The 24,375-nt window shown below is 41.1% G+C and overlaps 1 protein-coding gene across 4 annotated transcripts in view; it reads right to left on the bottom strand.

The window, feature by feature from the left end:
• The window catches only part of HNRNPD (heterogeneous nuclear ribonucleoprotein D), a 27,189-nt gene extending 2,814 nt beyond the window's left edge, over positions 1 to 24,375 (bottom strand). The window contains exons 1-8 of one of the 4 annotated variants that reach the window (XM_077814942.1): positions 24,005 to 24,375; positions 21,597 to 21,653; positions 8,160 to 8,328; positions 6,250 to 6,411; positions 5,084 to 5,215; positions 3,528 to 3,627; positions 3,289 to 3,435; positions 1 to 21 (exon numbers count right to left, since the gene is read on the bottom strand). The exon at positions 1 to 21 is cut by the window's left edge and continues 922 nt beyond it. In XM_077814942.1, coding sequence (XP_077671068.1) covers positions 1 to 21; positions 3,289 to 3,435; positions 3,528 to 3,627; positions 5,084 to 5,215; positions 6,250 to 6,411; positions 8,160 to 8,328; positions 21,597 to 21,653; positions 24,005 to 24,195 — 979 coding nt within the window. In that variant the 5' untranslated portion in view covers positions 24,196 to 24,375. The remainder of the gene's footprint in view (positions 22 to 3,288; positions 3,436 to 3,527; positions 3,628 to 5,083; positions 5,216 to 6,249; positions 6,412 to 8,159; positions 8,329 to 21,596; positions 21,654 to 24,004) is intronic. The other 3 variants (XR_013345863.1, XM_077814941.1, XM_077814943.1) reach the window with 3 other exon arrangements.

A 24,375-nucleotide genomic window follows, 5' to 3' on the forward strand; every position in this document is an offset into this window, starting at 1 on the left:
AGGATGATGCTGGAATGCAACCTTCGTGGAAGAAAGGGATCAATAAACACCAACCCAAAATCATTCTTTAAGATCTCTGATAGGACAGAGAAGTTATTTACCAGTAACTGCTATTCTTCAAGAATCACCACTATGCAGTCACACTTGTGGGATATGGCACCTATGACGACACAGAGCTGTGGAACTGCCTTGAAAAGCAGTGTCTATTGAGGGAACAACACAAGAGATGTCAGCGATCGTTGTCACCCTAACTCTAGAGGGGTGCACTGCCTCACCACCTCAGTTTCTTTTCTTAAAGGACACAGTTCTGAAGTTACACAGAACTCTGAGGCAGAGAGAAAGGCAGGCAGTGTGAATGCACAGAGATAATTCTCAAAGAAGAGTTACTAGTAAGTATCCTCTCTCTCTTCTTGTAGGACCTCTACACATTCCCACTTGTGGGATTAGAAAGAAGTGCTGTACCAGGTGAACAATAGTCAAGGAGTTCTAAATTAAATGTTCTGTAGCACTGCCATCCCAAAGTAGGCATCGCAGCATAATGCTAACTCTAAGGAGCAGAACCTAGTGGAAGCATGCACCAAACTCCACTTGGGGAGCATATTGGAGCATATCTCCACTTGGGGAGCTGATATTACAGTGGCTATCATGGCATGAGTTTTTAAATCAGGAAACAAACTTCTTAGCTAAGATGCAGCAATGTTTTCTACAGCTCCTAATCTAGTGTGAAAGTCTGGCTGGTGATGGCTTCTCCCTGGCAACTCCCCCCATATGCTACAAATTTTAAAAAATCACTCAATAGGTTAAGAGCTTAGCATTTTCCAGGTAAAAAGAGAGCACCCTCTCTGCATCTAGGGCATGTTCCCTCCGTCCCCCCAAGATGGAAATGTCACAACAAGACCAGAAAGAGAGATATGTATTGAGAGAGATGGAAATCAGAGACCCAAGGCTTGAAGCTGGGATGGGGCCTAGCTGAACACAGTACAAGATGGAGCAGCCACCAAAACACTAAGCAGACATATTTCCTATCAAGAAAGTAGTTTAGATCGATAGATGCTTAAGCAAAAGGAAGGTCCAATAGCTTCATTAGGAAAAGGTTTAAGTTCCATGAGGGCAGAGACTGCCTAATTGGGGAAGGGAAGAAAGGGTGACATTTACCATGTCCTTGAGGAACCTGGAGATTGTAGGGTTTGTCCTTAATACAAAAGAGGCAGATGACAAAAGCCCACAGGATACGGAAAATTACAATAGGGTCATAGGAACAACAAGAGGGAAATCAGTGGGAGAATCTTCTCATTGTATTAGCTATCTATACATAAATACAAAGAATCAATAAGTAGTATTAGTACATAAGCTAAATTATTCAACTGGCATCGGAGGCTTGGGGGATAAATCTCATGACTGGAATACTGCTATTGAGGGGTATAGCTTGTTCAAGAAGAACAAGCAGGGGAAAAGGGAGGCAGTATTGCATTATACATCAGAACATATACACTTGTTCTGAGGTGCAAGAGGTTAGAGGCAGACCTGTTCAAAGTCTCTGTGGAAAAACAAAAGGGGTGGGGAAAGGAAATAGGGATCAACTAAAGATCATCTAATTAAGAAGGGGAGGTGGATTAGGCATTTCAAGAACAGAAATATGCAAAACACACCTGCTAGTAATGGGGGACTAACTACTCAGACATTTACTGAAAAAATAATACAGCAAAACACAAAAATTCCAGTAAGTTTTTGCAACCTATTGGGGAAAACTTTTTTGTTTCAGAAAGTAGAGGCAGTAACCAGTGAAACAGCCATTTTAAACTTGATTGTGACCCACAAGGAGGAACTGGTTGCAAATCTGAAGGTGGAAGACAATCTGGGTGAAAGTGACGATGAAATGACAAATTTCATGATTCTAAGAAATGGAAGAAATGAATACAGCAGAATCAGGACAATGGAGTCAAAAAGCAGGCTAAAAACTCTGAACTTCTGATGATGAATTCTTCTGATGATTGGAAACCTTTGTCTAATTACAAGCCTAAACTTGTTGATGGCCAGTTTATATCCAGTAGTTCTTTTGGGGGAAAGCAAGCATTAGGGTGGCTAGTACTGTCAACAAGCGGACCCCACTCCAACAAAGATGGAAGCAATTGTGGGGACTTAAACTGCAAGGAGTCCAAGTTAATTGATGCTGGAGCATCCAGCTCCAGAGGAGTGTGCAGAAGAGCTGACACTGGTGCTCAACAATCTTCAAGCAACTCATGGGTCAGTACAAAAAAAGAGAGAAACTATCTTGGCAATGGTGCCAAGCATGGAACAGGTACGGAGGTTGGCACCTCCTGAGTCAGTGACAATGCTACTGAAGTCTTGGTAGGAGGCACTGATCTTGTCTTCAGTGCCACTTTGAATGTATTCAATGCCAAATGAGGGATTTGCTCCCAGTAGAGCACAGAGGAGATTACAACCTTGAATCTACGGTTGAAGGTGGCATTAAGGCTGGAGTGGCACAGTGCATCTTGGCTTCAATGTCAGAGGGTCTCAGCACAGAGGCTGGTCTTGGTATCTTTCACGGGCCCATCAAGATATCAGACTAAATACTTAACAGACCATACTCTGGCTTTACCAAATGAGTTTCACCCATGCACAGGAGGCACCAAAAGTGGTACAAATCTTAAAGCCCCTGCGGGAATTAGGGCCTAACACAGTGGCAATAAAGGGTAAGGAAAGGGTCATCTACATTGAACTAACCTATACCACACTTAAAGCTAGTGAAGAAAGATTGAGGGTAGGCTAAGTGAAGATTTAGTGTGAGAACACAAAAGCCAGTTCCATTTGCTTTCTGTAATGACAGATAATTTGAGGCAATTGGGAGGTTGCACTCCCTATAAAATAGGGCGAGTTCTCTTGTGAATCTTCCAGTGGGCACAGCTTTTCAAGGCAGTTTCACAGCTCAACACCAGAGGCGGCATATACCAGAAGAGGGAATGTACAGAAGCTGTCAAAAAGAAGGGATAATCACTGAAAAAACTTGCAGATCCCATGTGCACACCAGCAATGCATATGGTTAACTGCTGCCATGAGTACTAAATGTCAGTAACTCAAGATCAAGCCAAAAAACAGATTTCTATGAGATCAGGGGAGTGAGCACAGGTATGAATACATTTTTGATTCTGGCTTCAAAGAGATTAAACACTAAACATGATTTAAAATACCCTTATAGGGTACTTTAAGTCATTTGACATCCCTTCTCACTGTACAAGTTTAAAACAGAAGTCAAATAACACTTTATATAGAAAGCTCAGTACTTACTGCTATAGTCACCATATCCATAGTAGTTGTTGTAACCAGTGTAGTCATATCCTCCATAGCCACCATATCCTGGGCTGTTGTAGCCATAGTTGCCATATCCCTGATTCCAGTAGTTGCTATATCCCTGGTTCCAGTTTTGACTGGGGCCTGAAGCACAGTAGTAAATTGCCAAAACATTAGAAGACTGAAAGAATATAGCCACCTTTCTAAAATTAGTAAAAAGTTAAGCACAAACTTACCACCACCTCTTCCACGGGCTCTTCCAACAAATCCTCCTCTACTGCCCCATTGCTGTTGCTGCTGATACTGTTCCTTTGACATGGCTACTTTTATTTCACACTAGAAGACCAAAAGTTAAAATCAAACCTAATTGGAAAAAAAGCAGTCTTTAAAGTAATTTATAGCCAACTGATTGTAAGTTAGTACTTTAGTTAAGAGAAGAACGTAGAATAAAAAATAGTCACTGGAGTCTTATGAAAAACAACAAACAACTTCAATCTAAAAACAGTTACCTACTCTATTTCACAGCCTGTGAAAATTCAGTGACAAACTGTTTCCATCCCATCTGGTATAGACACTAATTCTTAAAGGAATTGTTTAGATTAAATTTTATTTCCATACTTCAGTTTTTCATCGCCTTAGAAAGTTTGGACCAGATTGAATTATGAAAGCATCACTAGTTTTACTCAGTTACGTTTTGAAAGCTCAACTCAGCTGTCAGTATGTAAACAGTCACGTAAAACTTAAGCTTTAATTTTTACATTATTTTTACTATTGGCCATACTTACACAAGTGATGCTATTTCTGAACTACACAGTCCAGGATCTGATAGTAAGCATGTTTCCATTTTGGTTTAGTACCAGTTTAAGACAATTTTCACTGGTTTATACTCCACTTAAGTATTTTACTAACAAGAAAGCATTTCCAAGTGGTTGAACAGTTAAACCAGGATGCAAGTATGATACTGATTCAAAGAAACAATCCATTTCAAAACTATAGATAAAGCATATGCGGTAGAAGAGGGCAGAGAAGGCTGTGAAGGGGAGAGATTCCAAGGTTCTTAAAGGAGGCTGTAGTGGGCCCAGAAGGAGATGAGAGGTAAGTCTCACCCGGGGGGTGGGAAGGTTGGTGCATTGAGCCCTGCCAGGAGGAGTAAGTGAGTGTGCTGTTGCCAGACCCCTGAATGAAAAGGATGATAAATTGCCTAAGCCCTGGTCTACACTAGGGGCGGGAGTCGACCTTAGATAACACAACTTCAGCTACGCAAATAGCATAGCTGAAGTCGGCATATCTTAGGTCGACTTATGTTGCTGTGAGGACGGCGGCGAGTTGACCGCTGCCGCTCCCCCGTCGACTCTGCTTCAGCCTCTCGTGAGCTGGAGTTCCAGAGTCAACGGGGAGCACGTTGGGGGATCGATTTATCGCATCTAGACGAGATGCGATAAATCGATCCCCGATATATCGATCACTACCCGCCAATCCAGTGGGTAGTGAAGACCTGCCCTTAGGCCACAAACTTTTTGGTAGCAAGAGTGGCATAAGGCCCAGAGTCTCTGTTCTAGAGGAAGACATGAACAAGGATTCCCAATATGCATCAAAAAACGAGGCGCACACTTGGTGCTTATATAATACAAACATTGATGAGATAAAATACTTTGTTGTAGCTACACCATACATTTCTAGGATACTACCACAAATAAAATGGAAGCAGCTCTTAATGTATTCCACACACACAAAGTTATTTGCTCTGTTACTACAAGCAATTTAAAATTCCTCTCGTAAGACTTTAACATACTTTACTAAGACCGACGTTGTGGTATTTTTTTTCCATTATTTTCTTCACTGGTTCCTCATCCTTGAAAGTAATAAAGCAGAATCCACGCCTTTTGTTGGTTTTGTTGTCCATAGGGAGTTCTATAGATTCCACCTGGTGAAAACAAGTTTACATATTTCAATGTCATTCTTACTAAACAACCCTCCATACTTTACTATGTTTAAAATCAGATAAATCACACAAAGTTACATCTGCATAGCTCATATTAGTTAACTGAAATTATTTAACAAATACATGCAGGTAACAAGTTCCATGCAGAGGCATTTTGCACTCACCATAGATGGAAACTGATACCTATATATTTCATGTTCACATTCAAATTTAAGTTACATGTTAAATAAGTCTTCAATAAATTACATCAGCATGATTTGCTTCACAGTATTTTTCAGTCAAGTATTTCTAATTTCCAGGAGATGTAGTTCCAGTGTCATGGCACCTGTATTATCCATTCTGGCACTAAAACCATGTTACAAGAACAATTTTAGATCCGGAGTTTAAGAACTTGACTGCAAATATACCAATGTAAGTAAGGAATGTCCAACATATCTCCTTACCCAAGTTACAAAGTAGGTTCCAATTTAACATAGACCAGTTAAGGTCCACAGTACATTACAAAGTGGAACTTCATTGGTAATCAGGGTAGAGCACAACCAGTTGGTGACCAGGTTTCTTGACTGTTGTGTTGACGTGGGCTGAAAGGTTCATGTTAGAAGGATTCGCCAGGTCAGTGGGGAATAGGCAGCAATTTAAGTCAGCTTTATAGAATTTATGGAGGTTCACCAGCAAAGCACAAAAGATACTTTTGCCCACATTTACCATTAAGATAATGTTAGAAAATAAAGCAGAAGTATTTTACTCCCCTTTCAAAAAAAAGTCTCAGCCCACTGCGTGAAGAGAGTTTTCAAGGCAAATCTGAACTGCTTTAGAAACCAAGATTAGATTCCCACTTAGTCTAAAAAACTTCAAACACTCTAGTTAGGTCTAGAGAATACACTGGCCAGGCATATAATGTTAAGCCTCAACATTTTAAAAACATGCGTTAAAGCAGCATCACTGTCAAAATTAGAATGTTTCCATGTCAGAAGGTACTTAAAATAGAAGTGGATTAAACAGCTTTTGTCACATACCTCACCAAAACCTCCAAAATACTCCCTTATTTTCTCTTCAGGTGTATCTGGAGATAGTCCACCAACAAAAATCTTTTTAACAGGTTCTTTTGTTTTCATGGCTTTAGCTCTTTTTGGATCAATCACTTTTCCATTCAGTTTATGTTCTTTTTGGTCCATGACCTATAAAATTTGAAGTTAACAACATTTTGACTTTTCAAACTAACTAAATACTTTACTGCAGTTTTCGGTAAAATGTAATGCCAAAAATACAGGATCAACTAAAGATGGGCATAAACTGAGCACTTTTACAAGTGCATAACCAAGTAATAGTTCTGCAATATGGGCCAATATACACTGACTATACGTTTCCTCCCCAAACTCTTCATCTAACCACTTATCGCTTCGGAGCCAAGTGCCATAAAAGGAAGTTAAGGACACAGTATTCAAAGAAGGTACTCTAAAAGAAAGTTTGAAAAAGATCAAACCACTTTCTTCTCCCTTTACAGTTTGTGAACTACCATCTGTTTAGATCACATAAGCTCCAATATTGTTGCTGAGCAAATGGTTCCACACTACTGGATATCCAAAGCCCTTTGTTTTTCATATTGTTTACAATTTCCCAGAACTTGATCAGTTTTATTATAAAAATTTAAAAATGGGTGAAAATTGGTGCAAAAAGTTTACTTCCATTTTCTGGGTAAATACGAGAGAAAACATTATGGGACCAGCCAGGCAACAAATAGAGAAAAATAAGAATATTGAAAGAGTGCAAACACAGTAGAATACTGTGGTTTATTTCAGGAACTGTGCATTAACAGTACATACGCATGTGTGTGTATTTGCCACTACATTAAATTACATTGCTTTAACAGAGCCTCGCATTTAGACTTAGACTAATTTATTATCATTTGCAGTGTTGTTGTAGCCATGTTAGTCCCAGGATATTAGAGCGAAGTGCTAATACACAGAGAAGCTCAAAAGGTTGTCTTACACCAACAGAAGTTGGCCAAATAAAAGATGTTAACTCACTCACCTTGTCTTTTTAATTTATTAACAACAAACATCTAACAATGTATTGGATTTTCCTAACAGTCATATTTTCAGGTACTTGAATGGTCTAATATTCAAGTGAAAATTGGTATAAACCAAATAGCTTTTGTAAAACCCAGGAATTTTTTGGTAAAAAAATCAGAAACGAAGGGCGTTACGGATAGCGAAGGTTTATTTCGACAGCATTTAATACTGTAGTGTCTGAGGTCTTGTCTACACTACGAAATTATGTTAACCTAACTTACGTTGGCATACAACCACCGCAGTTATTAAATCGCTTGTGCGCGCGCACACTCTGCTCCTTGTGTCGGCAGTGTACCTCCTCACCAGGAGCGCTTGTAACAATTCTATTGTCAGTGTGGGGCATTGTGAGACAGCTCCTGAAAGCCGGTAACTGTTGAAGTAAGCAATGCAGTGTCTACACGGACACTGCATCAACTTAATTACATCGACTGACTCTACACTGGTCGGAGAGGTGTTGTTACTAAGTTAGCACAGAGATACACTTACGGCGGTAGGCACCAAATGTAAGTGAAGACACTTCCATAGCTAGGTCGATGTAAAGCAGATGACATCAACCTACCACTGTAGTGTAGACAAGGACTAAGGCCTGACATGCTGAGAGAGATTTCCTTGCAGTGAAGGACATGAGACCATGCTTCAAGAAATGCTGTTCACTGCCAAGGAGTTGCACAGCTCAGATAGATGGCTGAAGTAAAAGCATTTTAAAAAGCAGCCTCTGGAAAAATATTGCTTCTCAAAGCTATATCTTTTTAATAGATTATGTAAACGAGATGCACGCAAGAGCCTTATTACTGAGTTTCTGTACTGTTCATTTAAAGGGTAAATGAATTAATTAGATTAGAGAATAACACTACCTTATCTACACTCTCAGACTCTTTAAAAAGTACAAAGCCAAAACCCCTTGATCTCCCTGTGATAGGATCTAACTTCAGAGTGCAGTCTACGACTTCACCAAATTTGGAGAAGTAGTCCTTCAGATCTTTCTTTGTAGTGTCCCAGCTAAGGCCTCCAATGAACATTTTCCTGTAAAGACAGATATTAACAAATTAATAATCTTGTTCTAAAATTTGATATACAGGATATATTTTATTTTATCATAAGAGCTCATTTTTCCAATTAGGGAACTTTGGTAGGATACTATCAGCAATACCCCCTTATACATCTGATCATCCCTCTACATTTCAGAAAGTGGTCCTGGTCAAATTTGCCACAACTGAAAAATCTATGTAAAAGTGACATTTTGAGTTCCATATTTGTGTCCATCATTTATTTAGTTTACAAATAAGACTTATTAAGCTGCCAGCCCTACAAACTCAATGTGGGGGCTGAGAAGACAAGGAGGATTCTTCCTACTTCACACCACCACCGAAGATCCTTCCAACCACATTCTGTTCTCAGTTGCACTCACTCAGCCCCACAGAGGATCAAATGTTGATTAAGTTGTCATTATTCCATAGTTATTTTTCAAAATAAATCACAAAATAAGTGCAGATTACCCATTGAGCCGTATATGCCAGTCTGGGCTGGACAGGCACAAATATGTCTGGTTTGCCACTACGTAAGTTCCTAGACAAAAACTCTACCAAGTTGGGGACAAATTACTCTACTCACATAGAAGGGGAGTACGCAGTACTGGAGCATGACTCTAAAGTTACGTTCTCCGACCAAGACCAATACTAAATTTATAAAATTATATACTGATGAGGCCATGTGTTATTTCAAAAATGAGTGCCCAAACAAGTTGTAAATCCATTGTTTTCCCAATCAAACTGGCCATGCGACTTAATGTGGGTAGGCTCATCTAAGTTTGATTTTCATTTTAATTGTAAATATGGTGGTACACGAGATAGTTTGGAATCAAGTCACTCTCCCAATGCAAAGAGTTGGGAATTAAGGGGTGAAAAGGCCAAACATCTTAGCTCCTCAGAATGGGACATTTTATGATTTTTGTCAACTTAAATTAATCGAGTGAAATTGCGAATGGAATCTTTCCTAAAACTATTAGACAAACGTTATTTGTACCCATTCCAGTGAAGAATCATTTTAAAGTAATTTTGCTTTATAATGGCTCCAAAAATCACAAGAGAAAACAAGATCCAGCCAGATCTGCAAAAACATTTCCGACAAGACCTAGTTCTCTTTATTGCCCCAACTAAAACTTATTTGTATTCATTCTAGAAATCACTAGAATGTTCCTCAGCACACAATAGAAATCCGAACTCCTCTATGTTAAACATGTGCAGAAAGTTACTTTACAAAATATATACCAGCACATAGCATGAGTTCTGTCACATCACTATATGCCGGACGACCTCTTTAAATCGAAGCTGCACATACAGATTGGATCATCAAGGTCACTCACTTCCAGGTCTTGCTACGTTAGTCATGGCCTTAGGAATGCATAGTCTTTTGACAGATTTATCTAATCCTTATGCAACTGCAGTGGACAGAGAGATAGGCTCCAGCCTTCAGATGTTACATGTTTAATACCAGTGACTACAACTTAACTCCCCCCCCCCCCCAAAATAAATACATACATACATTATGAATTCATCCAGCAGACCCACTCCTCTCCATCCCTTCATATATTATTCCAATTGCCTTTGCTCTCTACCACAGAGTACTAGAAGCCCTTCCCAGGATTAGTGCTTTCAAGACAAATATGGAGGGGTTAGTTGGGCAACTGAGTGTTGCACCACCACATTAGTGGTGCCAGACACTCAGAAGTGCTCTATGCTCCGGAGATGCTTTAAAACACCGATATTCAGACTTCGGTGGTTCAGGAGTCAATTAGCAACCAACATTACCTAAAACAGCCCCAATAGTGTGAAAACTCTGTTTCATTTTCTTTTTTATATATATATATAATTCTCACTGCAAAATGATTGACCAAATATAATTTTATCAACTACAACTGGTTAATAACATAGTAAAAGCATTGGTTAATAATGAAATCACACAGTGTTTTAATATTACATGCTGCAAAGAGCCTCAGGAGATGCATTAAAGAGCCACTTGCAGCTCGTGAGCCTCAGTCTGAGTATCACTGATTTAGGAGGATACATTTATGGGAGAATTTCTTCAAGTTTTCAAGGTTTTTATAACAAAAGAAAAGGCTTAGTGTTATATCCATGGCATGCTGGGGAATAAGATTTCCCAACAAACAATTTGGGGAACTTTTTTCTGAGTGAAGCAAGAAAAGAAAGAGATGACATGCTTACAGAAGGGCTCAATAAATGAGCAAATTTTAGCAATGCAAACTTACCAAAACCTTCCCTCATATCATTATGCCCTTGAAAAGGCTAAACAGGGAAACTTACAGTACAAAAACATTTTTTGTCTACTTCCATAAAATAAGCATAGCAATACTGTTTAGATTAAGATAGGCCATTAGCATGGCCAGCCTTTTTGGCTCTTACAGATGTTGAAGTACTCTAAAATACTGTAATATCTTTAAACTAGGGCTGTGAAGCGGTTAAACAAATTAATTGCACGGTTAAACAATAGAATACCATTTATTTTAAATATTTTTGGATGTTTACTAAATTTTCAAAAATATTAATTTCAATTACAACACAGAATACAAAGTGTACAGTGCTCACTATTTATTACAAATATTTGCACTGTAAAAAACCTTGTATTTTTCAATTCACCTCATTCAAGTACTCTAGTGTAATCTCTCTATCATGAAAGTTGAACTTATAAATGTAGAATTACGTACAAAAAACCTGCATTCAAAAATAAAACAATGTAAAACTTTAGAGCCTAAAAGTCCCCTCAGTCCTACTTCTTGGTCAGCCAATCACTCAGACAAACAAGGCTGGCTACAATTTGCTGGAGATAATGCTGCCTGCTTCTTGTTTGCTATGTCACCTGAAAGTGAGAACAGGCATTCGTATGGTACTGTTGTAGCTGGCGTTGCAAGACATTTATTTGCCAGATGCGCTAAAGATTCACGTCCCTTCATGCTTCAACCACCATTCCAGAGGACATGATTCCATGCTGATGATGGATTCTCCTTGATAATGATCCAAAGCAGTGCGGACCGACGCATGTTCATTTTCATCATCTGAGTCAGATGCCACCAGCAGAAGGTTGATTTTCTTTTTTGGTGGTTTGGGTTCTGTAGTTTGCGCATCAGAGTGTTGCTCTTTTAAGACTTCTAAAAGCATTTTCCACACATCGTCCCTCTCAGATTTTGGACAACACTTCCCATTCTTAAACCTTGGGTTGAGTGCTGTAGCTATTTTTAGAAATCTCACATCAGTACCTTCTTTGCATTTTGTCAAATCTGCTGTGAAAGTGTTCTTAAAACAAACATGTGCTGGGTCATCATCCGAGACTGCTATAACATGAAATATACGCAGAATGCGGGTAAAACAGAGCCGGAGACACACAGTTCTCCTCCCAATGAGTACAGTCACAAATTTAATTGACGCATTATTTTTAATGAGCATCATCAGCATGAAAGCATGTCCTCTGGAATGGTGGCTGAAGCATGAAGGTGCATACAAATATTTAGCATATCTGGCATGTAAATACCTTGCAACGCCAGCTACAAAAGTGCCCCGCAAACACCTGTTCTCACTTTCAGGTGACACTGTAAATAAGAAGCAGGCAGCAGTATCTCCCATCAATGTAAACAAACTTGTTTGTCTTAGCGATTGGCAGAATAAGGAATAGGACTCAGTGGTCTTGTAGGCTCTAAAGTTTTATACTGTTTTATTTTTGAGTGCAGTTATGTAACCAAAAAAAAATCTGCATTTGTAAGTTACACTTTCATGATAAAGAGATTGCACTTCAGTACTTGCATGAGGTGAAATGAAAAATACTATTTGTTTTTTCATTTTTACAGTACATATATTTGTAATCAAAATAGTAATATAAAGTGAGCACTGTGCACTTTGTATTCTGTGTTCCACTAAAGTCAATATTGAAAATATAGAAAAACATCCAAAAATATTTAATAAATTTCAATTGGTATTCTATTGTTATAAATGCAATTAATCGCAATTTTTTTAATCACGATTTTTTTGAATTAATAGCTTTAGTTAATTACGATTAATTGACAGCTCTAGTTTAAACATTAAAAAGTTGTAAGAGAGGATTGTCTATTTGACAAAATGCATTGTATGTCTATTGAAGACTGAAGTTAATATGGTATTTACTCTTTTATGAAACAGTAGCAACATGGGTTTTTAATTTCCCACTTTCAAAGAAGTGTTTTACTTTTGGATTCCCTAGAATCTGGGCTTTTGTATTTATCTCAGTGTTTAAATATTATGTTTGATGAGCAGAGTGAAAATACCCAGATCTACCTTATTTTTACCATGTGAGGATTCCCTTTGGCTACATGGGATATTAGATGAACATTACACATTTTCCCCCTTCTTGCTATTTTAATTTTAAAATTAATTTAAAGTTAGATGTTTGAATTTAAAAGATTTTAACTGCGTACACCTCATTTAAAAGTGAATTTCACTTGCAATCCGTCTTAAGGACTCAGAACAGTTTACGTTGGTTATTAAAATGATTTTCGAAGTGTTTGAATGGATAATTATGCTATACATTACATGTTACTTTTGTAATGAAAAGTTATTGAATTATTGATATAGAAATACTGTATGAAATGCTCCATTTAAAATAGGTTAAATATGGAAAGCAAGTCCACTAATGACATGAGCTTGATGCTGATGATACAACCCAGCCTAGTCACTAATGTTACTTGGGTCTGCAAGAGCTCATGTCAATCTACCCAGCAAAATCAACCAACTTCCAACTCAAGTGCTAATAGCCATCTATTGTAGGATTTTATACTGCTGCGTATCACTGTAGTATCTAAGAATCTTCCACTTAAAATCAACAGCAACAATAAATCCCCTAGTGGACTTTGGGGGGGCTATAAGTTTTGGGTTGTTTTGTTTTTATTTGTAAATATTATTAATTTTCTTTTTAAAATAGGAATTTAGTGGTCGTGCCAGAAGCCCGCGTTGTGTCATAATACTCATGCCCAGACCCAAGTGCCCCATCAAGTTCCTTCTCTTCAAAAGTATGAGGAAACAGAGAGACTTTACAGTGTGCCTCGAAAGCCAGGCTAGCTCTATCAGCCAAACTGGGAGATGAGGAGTACCACAACCAACTTGAGCACCTGAACTGATTTTAACTGTGGTGGTTCACAGGTGGCATCTGATAGGAATACAACTGGAACAGTTCACAGGATTTATCTAAAAAAAAGACAGTACAGGTGAGTCGCATCATACACGCATTTAACTTATGTGAATTCAACTATACGTGCTCGGCCTAAAGAAAAAACAACAAAATACCTGTAAATACTGTGGGCGATTCCACCCACCATTCCACTCAAAGAGCGTATGTCCCGGAGTGAGCGTGAGATGGGTGACATGAATCTGTTGTTCCCTCAGTTGGTCTCAGTTCCCGCATGCCTCTCATAGCTTGAGCATCTTGCCGCGCTGAGTGTGATTCTAATGTTTAAAGATACTGTACGTATTTTTCGTACAACATGGCCCCTAAACACAAGCCAACTACTTCATCTGGTGCTCAACTGAAGAAACAGTGATCTGTTGGAGGAAAAACTGGCTGTGTTGGACTTACTGAGAGACGGTATGTCCGTCTCCAACATGGCGCGTAAATATGGCCGCAACGAATCTAGCATCCGTGCCATCAAGATTCAAGATAGAGAAATTCGTCCAGCCGTGGCATCAAGTGCTCCAATAACGAGCCAGGTGCGTGATAAGATTTTAGTAAAGACTGAAAAGGCATTCAACTTATGGCTGGAAGACATGAACCGTAAACGTGTGCCTATCGATGGCAAAACATTGTGAGAAAAGGCTCTTAGCCTCTACGCGCTGTTCAAACCTCTTGCCGAAGAGGGACAACCTTCTGATGAGAGGAATTCAAAGCCAGCCAAGGTTGGCTTAACAGTTTTAGGAACCGCTTCAACCTCAAAAACATGCAGACTACAGATGAAGCTGCACCTGCCAACGAAGAGGCAGCAAAAGCCTACCCCAAACAATTAAAGAAAAATCATAGAAGAAAAGGGCTATCTTCCGGACCAAGTTTTTAATGCTGACGAGACTGGGTTCTTCTGGAAAAAAATGCCCAACCGCTTCGAAATCAGAAAGACAAGCCCCTGGCTTCAAAGCAGCTGAAGACCCTGTGACTGTTGTTTTATGGAAATGCGGCTGAGCATTTAATAAAGCCGGGCTTCCTCTACAGGGCTGCAAATCCCCGTGCCCTAAAAGGCAAGAATAAAAATCTCCTGCCTGTGTTCTGGCAATCAAATAAAAAGGCTTGGGTGACGGCAGCATTATTTCTGGATTGGTTCCACAAGTGTTTCATTTAGGAGATCAAGCGGTACCTCGAAGAGGAAGGACTTGACTTTAAAGTGTTGCTGATCATAGACAATGCTCCTGGCCACCCTGCAGCACTCCGGTTTGCGCATAATGACACTGAAGTCCCCTTTCTCCCCGCACCCCTCCATACCACTTGCATCCTCCAACCTCTCGACCAAGGCGTGATTCGCTGTTTCAAGGCCACGTACACGAGGCTTACGTTCCCACGGATACGTAGCGCTATGGATGCTGAGCCCAGTCTTAATGTGATGGAGTGTTGGAAGTCCTTTAACATTGCCGATTGTATCACTTATATTAAACAGGCAATGGATGCAATCAAGCCTGAAACAGTCAATGCATGTTGGCGAAACCTATGGATAGAATGTGTGAATGATTTTAAGGGTTTCCCGACCATTGACAAAGAAGTGAAACACACTGTTCAGGTGGCCAGCCATATGGGTGGTGATGGCTTTGTCAACATCCTTGAGGAAGAAACTGAAGAATTAATTGAGAGCCATAGAGAAACACTGACTAACCAAGAGTTACAGGAACTGATAAAATCATCTACAGAAGACGAAGACGACGACAACGAACAGGAAAAGCCAGCAAGTTGGAATCTTCATAAATTTGCTGAAGTGTTCCAAGCAGCGAAACACTTGAACGATTTAATTTCTGAATATGATCCCTCTATGGAACGAAGCCTCAAAATCACACGTAGTATTATGGACGATTTGAGACTGTAACAAGAAATGTTTGAGCAGCTCAAGAGACAACAGCGACAGTTGCCCATCACCATGTTTTACAAGGAAAAACAACCAGCAGCAGATGAGCCTACGCAATCAACTTCTCGAGCTGAACCAGAGCCAACCACATCGTCTACAACTCGTTCTCCGTCACCTCCCCATCTCCTAGATCAACATCAAGCCCTGACAACCCCCTGAAATTAAAAATACAGTTCTGTAAAATTATATTTTCCATATGTACTCTATTATATATACAGTAATGTACAGTATATTATACATATTACTGTACCGGGTTGTATACACAAAACCATGTACAGTATACTGTACTTCATGGGCGATTTAATGGATTTTCAAGGGTAATTTTGACTGTAAGCGATTTTCGCCTTACGCGCTGACTTTAGAACCTAACCCCCGCGTAAGATGCAACTCCACTGTACATTATTCCCACCAGTCAAAGTCCAGGAAATTTTGTATTTGTAAAAATTATCCCAGTTACACAACACTGGGTTTTAAAAGTGGCAACTTGCACGTTGAAGTTTCAGAGAATATAAACAGATTTAAAAAAAAGAGCACATGCCGAGTACCCACACTACCAACTGAAGTCAATGGGAGCTAAAGGTGTTTAGCATCTCCATGGGGGAAATGAGTCCGTTATAAACCCAGAAGTTAAAGTTGAGTGGAATTAGACAGTACCACAGAGTTTAAAAGACCTTATGCTAGCTATGGAATGGACTCCTTTATTTAACCACCCTGATGTATGGTGGGTATATATAGGTGCCAGTAACGTACATAGTAGCCTGTGATGCAGTAATGTAAGAATGGAACAATTTCATAAGACTAATAAGGCAGAAAAGGTCACTGCCAATGAAAGCCGCAGGAATATATTTTATAGGTACAATAAATAATGCTAAGATTTTGTTATAATTATTTTTAGTAAAAGCCATGGACATGTCACGGAAGCAGTAACCTGTCTGTAACTTTTGTTGCTGCGGCAGCTTCATGGTTTCCCCCACCAACCTGGTGGCTAGGACCTGTGGGGTTCCCCCTCTGGCCACGGCAGCTGGAAGCTGCAGGGGTGCCCTCCTCCACCCATGGCAGCTGGGAGCTGCAGGGTGACCATATTTCCCAAAGAGAAAATGGAACACCCACAGCCACTCGCCCGAGGCATCCCCCCTTGTGCGCACTTGAGGTTGTTGCCTGTCACTGGAACCCTGAGGAGGGCCCCCTCAGGAGTCCGTCACCTGTCAATGGAACACTGCAGGGGGCCCCCTGTTGCTGGAACCCTGCCAGGGTCCCGCTGCCTGCCAGCTCCAGAGTCCAATAACCCCTGGGGCTGAAGCAGAGAATGTCATGGAGGTTTCTGGAAATCACGGATTCCCTGACTTCCATGACCTCAGTGACACAAACGTAGCCTCAACAATGAACAATGTTAGCAATATGGCCTCTGGAAAAGTGGAATCTCTTCAGAAGAGTATTTCCTCAGCAAATTACTAGAGAAAAATGCAGTATCAAACCAACTCACTAATGTACACAACACAAATTCTCTGGATATGCTGAATAAAGCCAAACTGACAATGTCTGACCAATGAACAAGGAAGAATCAATCTCCCTAAAAAAAATCACTTCAAAATACCTTTAGGAAGAATGACAGTATCAACAGTTTCCTCAGTGCAGAGGATTTCCTATGTAATCCGTATGGCCCTACCAAATGCACAGTCCATTTTGGTCAACGTCACAGTCATAAGATATTAAAAATAATAAATTTCACAATTTCAGCTATTTAAATCTGAAATTTCAGTGTTGTAATTGTAGGGGTCCGGAGCCAAAAAGGAGTTGTGGGGTGGTCACAACATTATTGTGGTGGAGAGTCGTGGCTCCTAGCCAGGAGCCCAGCTCTGAAGGCAGTGCCACCACCAGCAGCACCACAGAAATAAGGATGGCAATACCATACCATGCTTCCCTTACTTCTGCGTTGCTGCCTACAGAGCTGGGCCCTCAGTCAGCAGCCGCCACTATCAAGCCGCCCAGCTCTAAAGGCAGCAGTGCAGGTGGCATGGTATGGTATTGCCACCCTTATTTCTGTGATGCTGCTGGCAGGGCGCTGCCTTCAGAACTGGGCAGCTGGCCAACAGCCACCGCTCTCCAGCCACCCAGCTCTGAAGGCAGTGCAGAAGTAAGGGTAGAAATACAACGACCAGCCTAAAATAACCTTGCAACTCCCTTTTGGGTCAGGACCCCCAATCTGAGAAACTCTGGTCTCCCCCATGAATAGTACAGTATAGGGTAAAAGCACACAAAAGAGCAGATTTCACAGGGAAAGAGCAGATTTCACGGGCTGGGACACGTTTTTCATGGTCGTGAATTTGGTAGGACCCTAGTAATCAGCTTGTGGTTTGGTGTTACCAATCCTCTTTAGAAATCTGGACCATCACCTCTTCCTACATAGTCACTAATTCCCAAGTAATGCATCCTCACAGTGGTGGTTCAGTGGATAACATGAGGCACTCTCCTAGACCTTGACTACAAATCAAGACTACACTCTGAATTAAGACTTCAGGAGCTTACTTTCAATATGAGTTGAAATGAGAAAGCTATAACAACAAAGATTTTTGAGCCAGCCAATTCACATGTGTGAGAACCACTGCAGCCAGTCACTGTGGAATGTAAATGCATCCCATAAATTTTCAGATCGCAGAAGCAGCATTGACAGGGCAGAGAGGAAGCCATGTCTCTCCAGCTCTCAGAAGAAGGGTTACAATGTCATGAAACCTTTAAAGAGAAGAGATCCTGGAAACATCCCAGAAAACATATAAGGATTAGAGACTCAAAGCTGTACAGAAGCGAAAAAAAAGGCAGAAAATATGGAGCAAGGAACTGAAAAAAAGGAGTGGGAGGAAGATGAGACAAAGCTAAGAAGGTGACGGGCCTACCTTTAAAGGCTGAGTTTATGACTTTGTCAATCAGTAGCCAAATAATTCAGAACATACTCGAACTCCAAAACTCCAGGGTAAGAAAAGCAGTCACTGAGGCCCTAAGTTTACAAACCAAGCTTTCTAACATATACAGGCAAATAGGTAAGAAGACAGTAAGTTTTCAGGATTGCACCACACGAAGTGTAAGCAAGCCTTAATCAAAATATTTCAACATACATAGCAGCCACTGAAATCTGATGTGTACGCTCTATTTTTGCCAGGGACTGTTCCTGACCTCTTCTTGAAAGGTGGGTTTTTGTTTTTTAAAGATCAATCACTTCTGACTAGTGGAGACTTATAAATTTAAAGATGCTGGAAGGGAAATCAGTTTTTGGTCTCTACTCCCACCTCAACAAGAGATGTGCCTGTACGTGGCAGGTTCGGTCTCTGCTACTCTAATTTCGCCAGCCCCAGCTTTTCCCCTTGGATCATTCTGCCACATGAATATATCCACAATGCTTGCCTCTGCTGTTGCCCTGATCTTGCCCAAGCAGTAATGTGAAGATGACATGCTATTTGAGAGTTTCAGTGCTGTAGATAGGGTTTTGAGTATCAGCAGAACTGACGATTCTTGTTAAAGGAACAGTCATCTTTGTGAAAAAAGATAGTCTCAGGAAGTCTTGAAACCTATTACAATTATTTGGAATGCCTGATTTACATAAAAAAGTTAGAGAACACACATTTTCGGGGAGTTTTCATTAAACAACTTGGTGCATCTGACAGTAGTTTATGGACAATTTCTCCTCCATGTGCTCCCTGCTGAAAAAAAAGTAGCTGTGTAAATGGGGGAGCAGAAGAGCCCTTCTGAAGTTTTATTTTTACTTAAAGAAAGTTCTATCAGGAAGTGAAATTTTGGGAATGTAGTGAATTTCAAAATTTGAAGTTTACAAGCTCCTTTTAATTGTGCCTACAGACTTGGTAAAATAATACTTCATCAGTTTACAACCAGACGACATTTGGAAGGTTACTGTCACAACTGTAAGAGCTTAAAACTAATGCCAAATCTACACTACAAACTTTTCCCAGAACAGCTATGGTGGTAAGAGATTGGATTTGAGAGCGACACACAGCTATACTGGCAAAAACCCTTAATACACATGGTTACACTGGCGAAACTGCACTTTTGGACCTATAACTAATTTTGCTCAGGGGAAGTGGGGGACTGGAATAAGTTTACCAACAAAGCCTTCCATGTGTAGAACTGACTTCGGGGAAAGCTTAAATTCTGCAGAAACTGTTGGTACTTGGGTCCTCCTCTGATAGGCCTGTCAGGAAATTTCCTACTAGACAATGATACGTGGATTTTTTTCAAGTCTAGCATCCAAGTTCTGGGAGACAAGATCAACAACATCCTGAGGCTCTTTAGCGGAGGGAATTAATGCAATGTTACAGTGCAAGCATTACCTGGTATGTTCTGACACCATTCAGCAAAGTTACTCGTACAGTCTAGGCTGACAATCACGACACTCCACAAAACCTCATCCACAATCTAGTCCCAACCCTCAACTGACCCTGCATTAAACAGCAAGGACATGGCAGAAACAACAGTCGTGAACTTTTAAGTTATAAAACTCAAAACTAAGTCAAAGGAAAACAGGAAGATACTGTATGTAAATATTTACCAATGTCAAACAAAGTGTTTGAAGCTTTTGTTTTTAAAGAAAAAAAATTCTGATTTTTCTCTCTGCTCTCAGTCAAGCCATTGCGTAAGCAGGGAGGGAAATCAAGAGGCTTCCAAGCATGTTTGCAGAGGGCGGGAGACAGATCTGCCATACGGAAGTTATCCTCATTCAATGAGCCTGTCTTCTACTCTACCATTCGACTAGTATGTCACCCCCAGGAGGGGAGGGAGCCATTTCAAATTAGAAAACTGAGTTAACTGAAGCCCCTCTGAACTATGGTTTGGTGGTACTTAAGAGAAAAGTATGTTGCTGCAGAGTCTCACTGTATTGGAGATCACAAACATATTTAAGACTACACTTCAATGAATCCTGGGTCTATTCTGTTGTGCACAGCAGTGGTTCTCAAACTAGGGCCGCCGCTTGTTCAGGGAAAGCCCCCGGCAGGCCGGGCTGGTTTGTTTACCTGCCGCGTCCGCAGGTTCAGCCGATTGCTGCTCCCACTGGCCACGGTTCGCCACTCCAGGCCAATGGGGGCTGCGAGAAGCGGCACAGGCCCAGGAATGTGCTGGCCGCCCTTCCTACAGCCCCCATTGGCCTGGAGCAGCAAACCACGGGCCAGTGGGAGCCGCGATCCGCCAAACCTGCGGACACGGAAGGTAAACAAACCGGCCCAGCCTGCCAGGGGCTTTCCCTGAACAAGCGGCGGCCCTAATTTGAGAACCACTGGTGTACAGAAACAGAAAGAATACTGGCAATTGTAATACTCAGGTGAGTGCTCAGTGCCTAATCTAAAAAATCAGGATATTTAACATTTCTGGAACATATTTAACAAACTGTTTACTTTAAAGGTACTTTGGATGCATTTAATTTCAATTACTAGTTAAAGGTAAACATTAATGAGATACTTAGCGTACCTTATATTATGCTAAATATTACTAATTCAAGGCAAGCTTTAAAATGAAATGTTAGTTATAAATTGGCAAATTTGCTCATCTCACACCAAGCATCAGCAGTTGTCTTCAGAAGATTAAGGGCTGACTTTACTAAGAATTTTTTCACATAAGCAATCTAAGACAACCTTTGGTTACAGCAAATTCAGTAAGATTTTTGCTTCTTCCAAGAGGATGGCTCTTATAATCCAACACTTTGTACTATTTAAAACAAAAGATTTACTTTCCGTAAACTTCAGTTCATTTTACTTGGAAATGAAAGAAAGGTAAATGCATTAGGATGAAAATCAGAGGGACATTATATTCATTTAACAACACTCAGTCAATATTTAGATATTTCTTCATTAATATAAAGGAACACTAATACAATGCATCTTGTTTGACTAAATAGTAGTTACATAATCATAGAATACAAGCCATTTAAGTAACACAATTTTTTTAAGCCTATACATTAGACCCTGCACATACAAAATGTTATAGTTTCGCAGGTCATATATCCTATTAGATACTTAAGCAATAACCACCGGGAATTTGTCCTGGGGATTAAAAATTGCCAGTTAGTGGCACAAGCCAGACAGGTGCCCCCCAAAATGCTTTTCAATTTATTGCTATCAGAGCTCTTGAGCATTTAGAAATAAATGTAAAGTTTTACCATTCTTCCCGCTGTGGCGCTGCCGCTTCAGAAAGCCATGGGGAGGAGTTTGAATTGCTAGAGAACAACCAACCAATACAGTAACTGATCAAAATTCAATTTTCAGCATTTGTTAGGATTACAGTTTTAACTTATTTATACTTTTTATAAGATTTAGTGTAATCACTGTAGCTAGCTATCAAGCAGAGATGTTTAAGTGTCTAAACAACCTGAAGATGAGCAAGAGCCCACAGCAGCCATTAAAATGATACCAGCAAAGGGGCCAAAAACATTACAGGGAAAAACAAGCTAAAACAGCAATTAGCACAGTAGCAGATCAATAGACTATAGATGGATGTTCACAGCTCAAGACTACATCTCAGTAATAAATTATGCGCATGCCATAGTATTGCACATGGTAATACAACTAAAAATCTTGCATTTCTGTTATGGTTTAGTTTCTTGATGTTTATATCACCTTCCCAAAGGCTAATTTTTTGTTCACCAACTAGAATCATTGACTAAATTTTTCCAACATCAATGCCTACAGTTAGGTACCTAAACAGAAGTGGCCTGATTTTCCAGAGGTACTGAGTAGATGCTTTTCAACAGGAGCAGCAACAGGCTCCCCATTCTGAAAGATAGGCCACTGATTTACAAGCCCAAATATGGATTTAAAGATTTGTCTTGATTAGGAAAAGTTATAGTTACTTAATAAGTGTTACCTAACCCCAAGCAAATCTCAAACACTCAATCCACACAGACCCTAAATCTAGATTTAACTATAGCTTTGAACACTAATCTTTTAACTTAAGTGTTCTGAACAGTACAAATTTTGGAGTGCAATTCTATTCTGAAAAGTAGCTAATGGCATTGTAAGGTTCCATTGTAAGGTTCTATATTACAAACCCTGTAAAATCAATTTAAAAAAAACAAAACAAAAACAAAGTTCTTTTTGGCTTATGTACCATCACCAACAATAAAGATGGTGCAATTAGAATTTAGCAAATACTCCTGTCGAGACACAAGGAGAAATATAATCCATATAACTTTTCCTGGGTTGCCTCTGTATGGCTTACAAGTGAAAAAAGCAGTGAATGCTTATTTCAGGCAGCAATGAAAAGCAGATGTGACTGAATGACAGACATCAGATTGGCTGAGTTAAGATGCCATTTCTGTTTCCTAAAACATGATAATAAAAGCCTAAAACAAAACAAAAATACTCCAGGCAGAGTTTTTATCCTGAGAAGAGTCAGAATCCATGAAGTCCACTAAAGACTTTGCTGTTGCTATTAACTTTTCATAGAAGGCACTACAATCATGAGCAGAGCATAAAACCCTAAAATAGGGATTCAATGTATACTTCACACTAGATACTATAATTACCTCCTTTAAAGCTAAAAGCAGCAATAAATAAGTGTGAAAATACGACATTTTGAGCTGGGCGAGATCATGGAAGGGATTTTCAGAAAAAGACTGGGAGCTGTTGATGGCTCAATGTAGTTTACCCGGCAGAGTACAAACTAACACAAAGGTGCGGGGAAGGTGGATTAGAGGAATACCAACAGTTCACAACACTAGCTGAGAGAGCACATTAAGTAGGAACTCCTGGATTCCATTCTGTCAGTAGCTGACTATGGGACCCTGAGCAGTCACTTAAACACTGTCAACCTGAGATTAGTTAGTCTCATTACAGTGTCATCCACAATTGCAACAAGACTCAGGTACAGCGGCACTGCATTATCTAACCCAGCTCACAGCAGAACTAGCCGGTAACTGATGCAGCCAATGCACAAAGTAAACTGAAAACCAAAAGTATTCTTGATAGCTTTTCAGTTATAGCAATCTTAGGCGTGATCTGCCAGAGTAAGAAATCCTCAGACAGAAGTGTGTCTAAGTGCCTTTAGCTGTTGCAGGACGGATAAAGCCTGCTGTGCCTACTGGGTTGAGGATTAGGGACTCGATCCTGCAGCCAGTGGAAGTGACATTATGGGGAGCACTCGCCTAAGGGCGACACCCCAGTGAGGTGGAGGGGCTGAACTTTCCTAGGGCGGCCCACAGCGTCCCAGCCAGCCTAGTCTCCCACTTGCAGACACACTCAGCCGCGATCTCCCTGCCCCGCTCCGCGAGGGAACCGGCCGAGCAGGGGCGGCGATAATCGCGCGGCATCTTCCGACGCGGCCCGAGGCGCTTTACTGCCGCCGAGCCGGGGCGGGGATAGGCAGCCCCGCCACAGGCACATAGGGATCCTGGGCTCCCGCGTAAACTGCCCCCAGGCACGGGGTTGGTGGCGGCGGCTGCTGCTGGGGCTGTCACTGCGGGCCCCTGGCCACTGAGACGTAAACAGCGGGAAACCCCACCGCGCGGCCGGGGGAAAAAGGGGGGACAGGCCGGTATCCGCCTCCCCGCCCAGAGCGGCCGTTACTCACCCTTCATCCTCCTCGTTCTTGCTCGCGTCTATCTTGGCTCCCTCCGACTCGGCACCGCCGCCGCCACCACCTCCTCCGCCGCCGCCTCCCCCTTCTGCGCCGCCCGCCCCAGCCATCCCCTCCTGCTGCTCCGCCTGCTCCGCCGAGCCGCCTCCGGCTGCCGAGTCCCCCCCGAACTGCTGCTCCGACATGACACTGCCGCGCCCTAGGAGCCGCAGCGAGCTCGAGACAGGCGCGCGCGGACGCCCGCTTCCGCCTGCCGGCTAAGACCGCGAGGGCTCGTACTCCGGCCGGCGGACCTAGCTGCGGTGCCTCCTTCTCCCGCTTTAATGGCGCCGCCGCCGCCGCCGCGAACCCAACGTAAAATGGCG

Source organism: Eretmochelys imbricata, chromosome 4 (genome assembly GCF_965152235.1).
Source record: "Eretmochelys imbricata isolate rEreImb1 chromosome 4, rEreImb1.hap1, whole genome shotgun sequence".
Lineage (NCBI taxonomy): Eukaryota > Metazoa > Chordata > Testudines > Cheloniidae > Eretmochelys > Eretmochelys imbricata.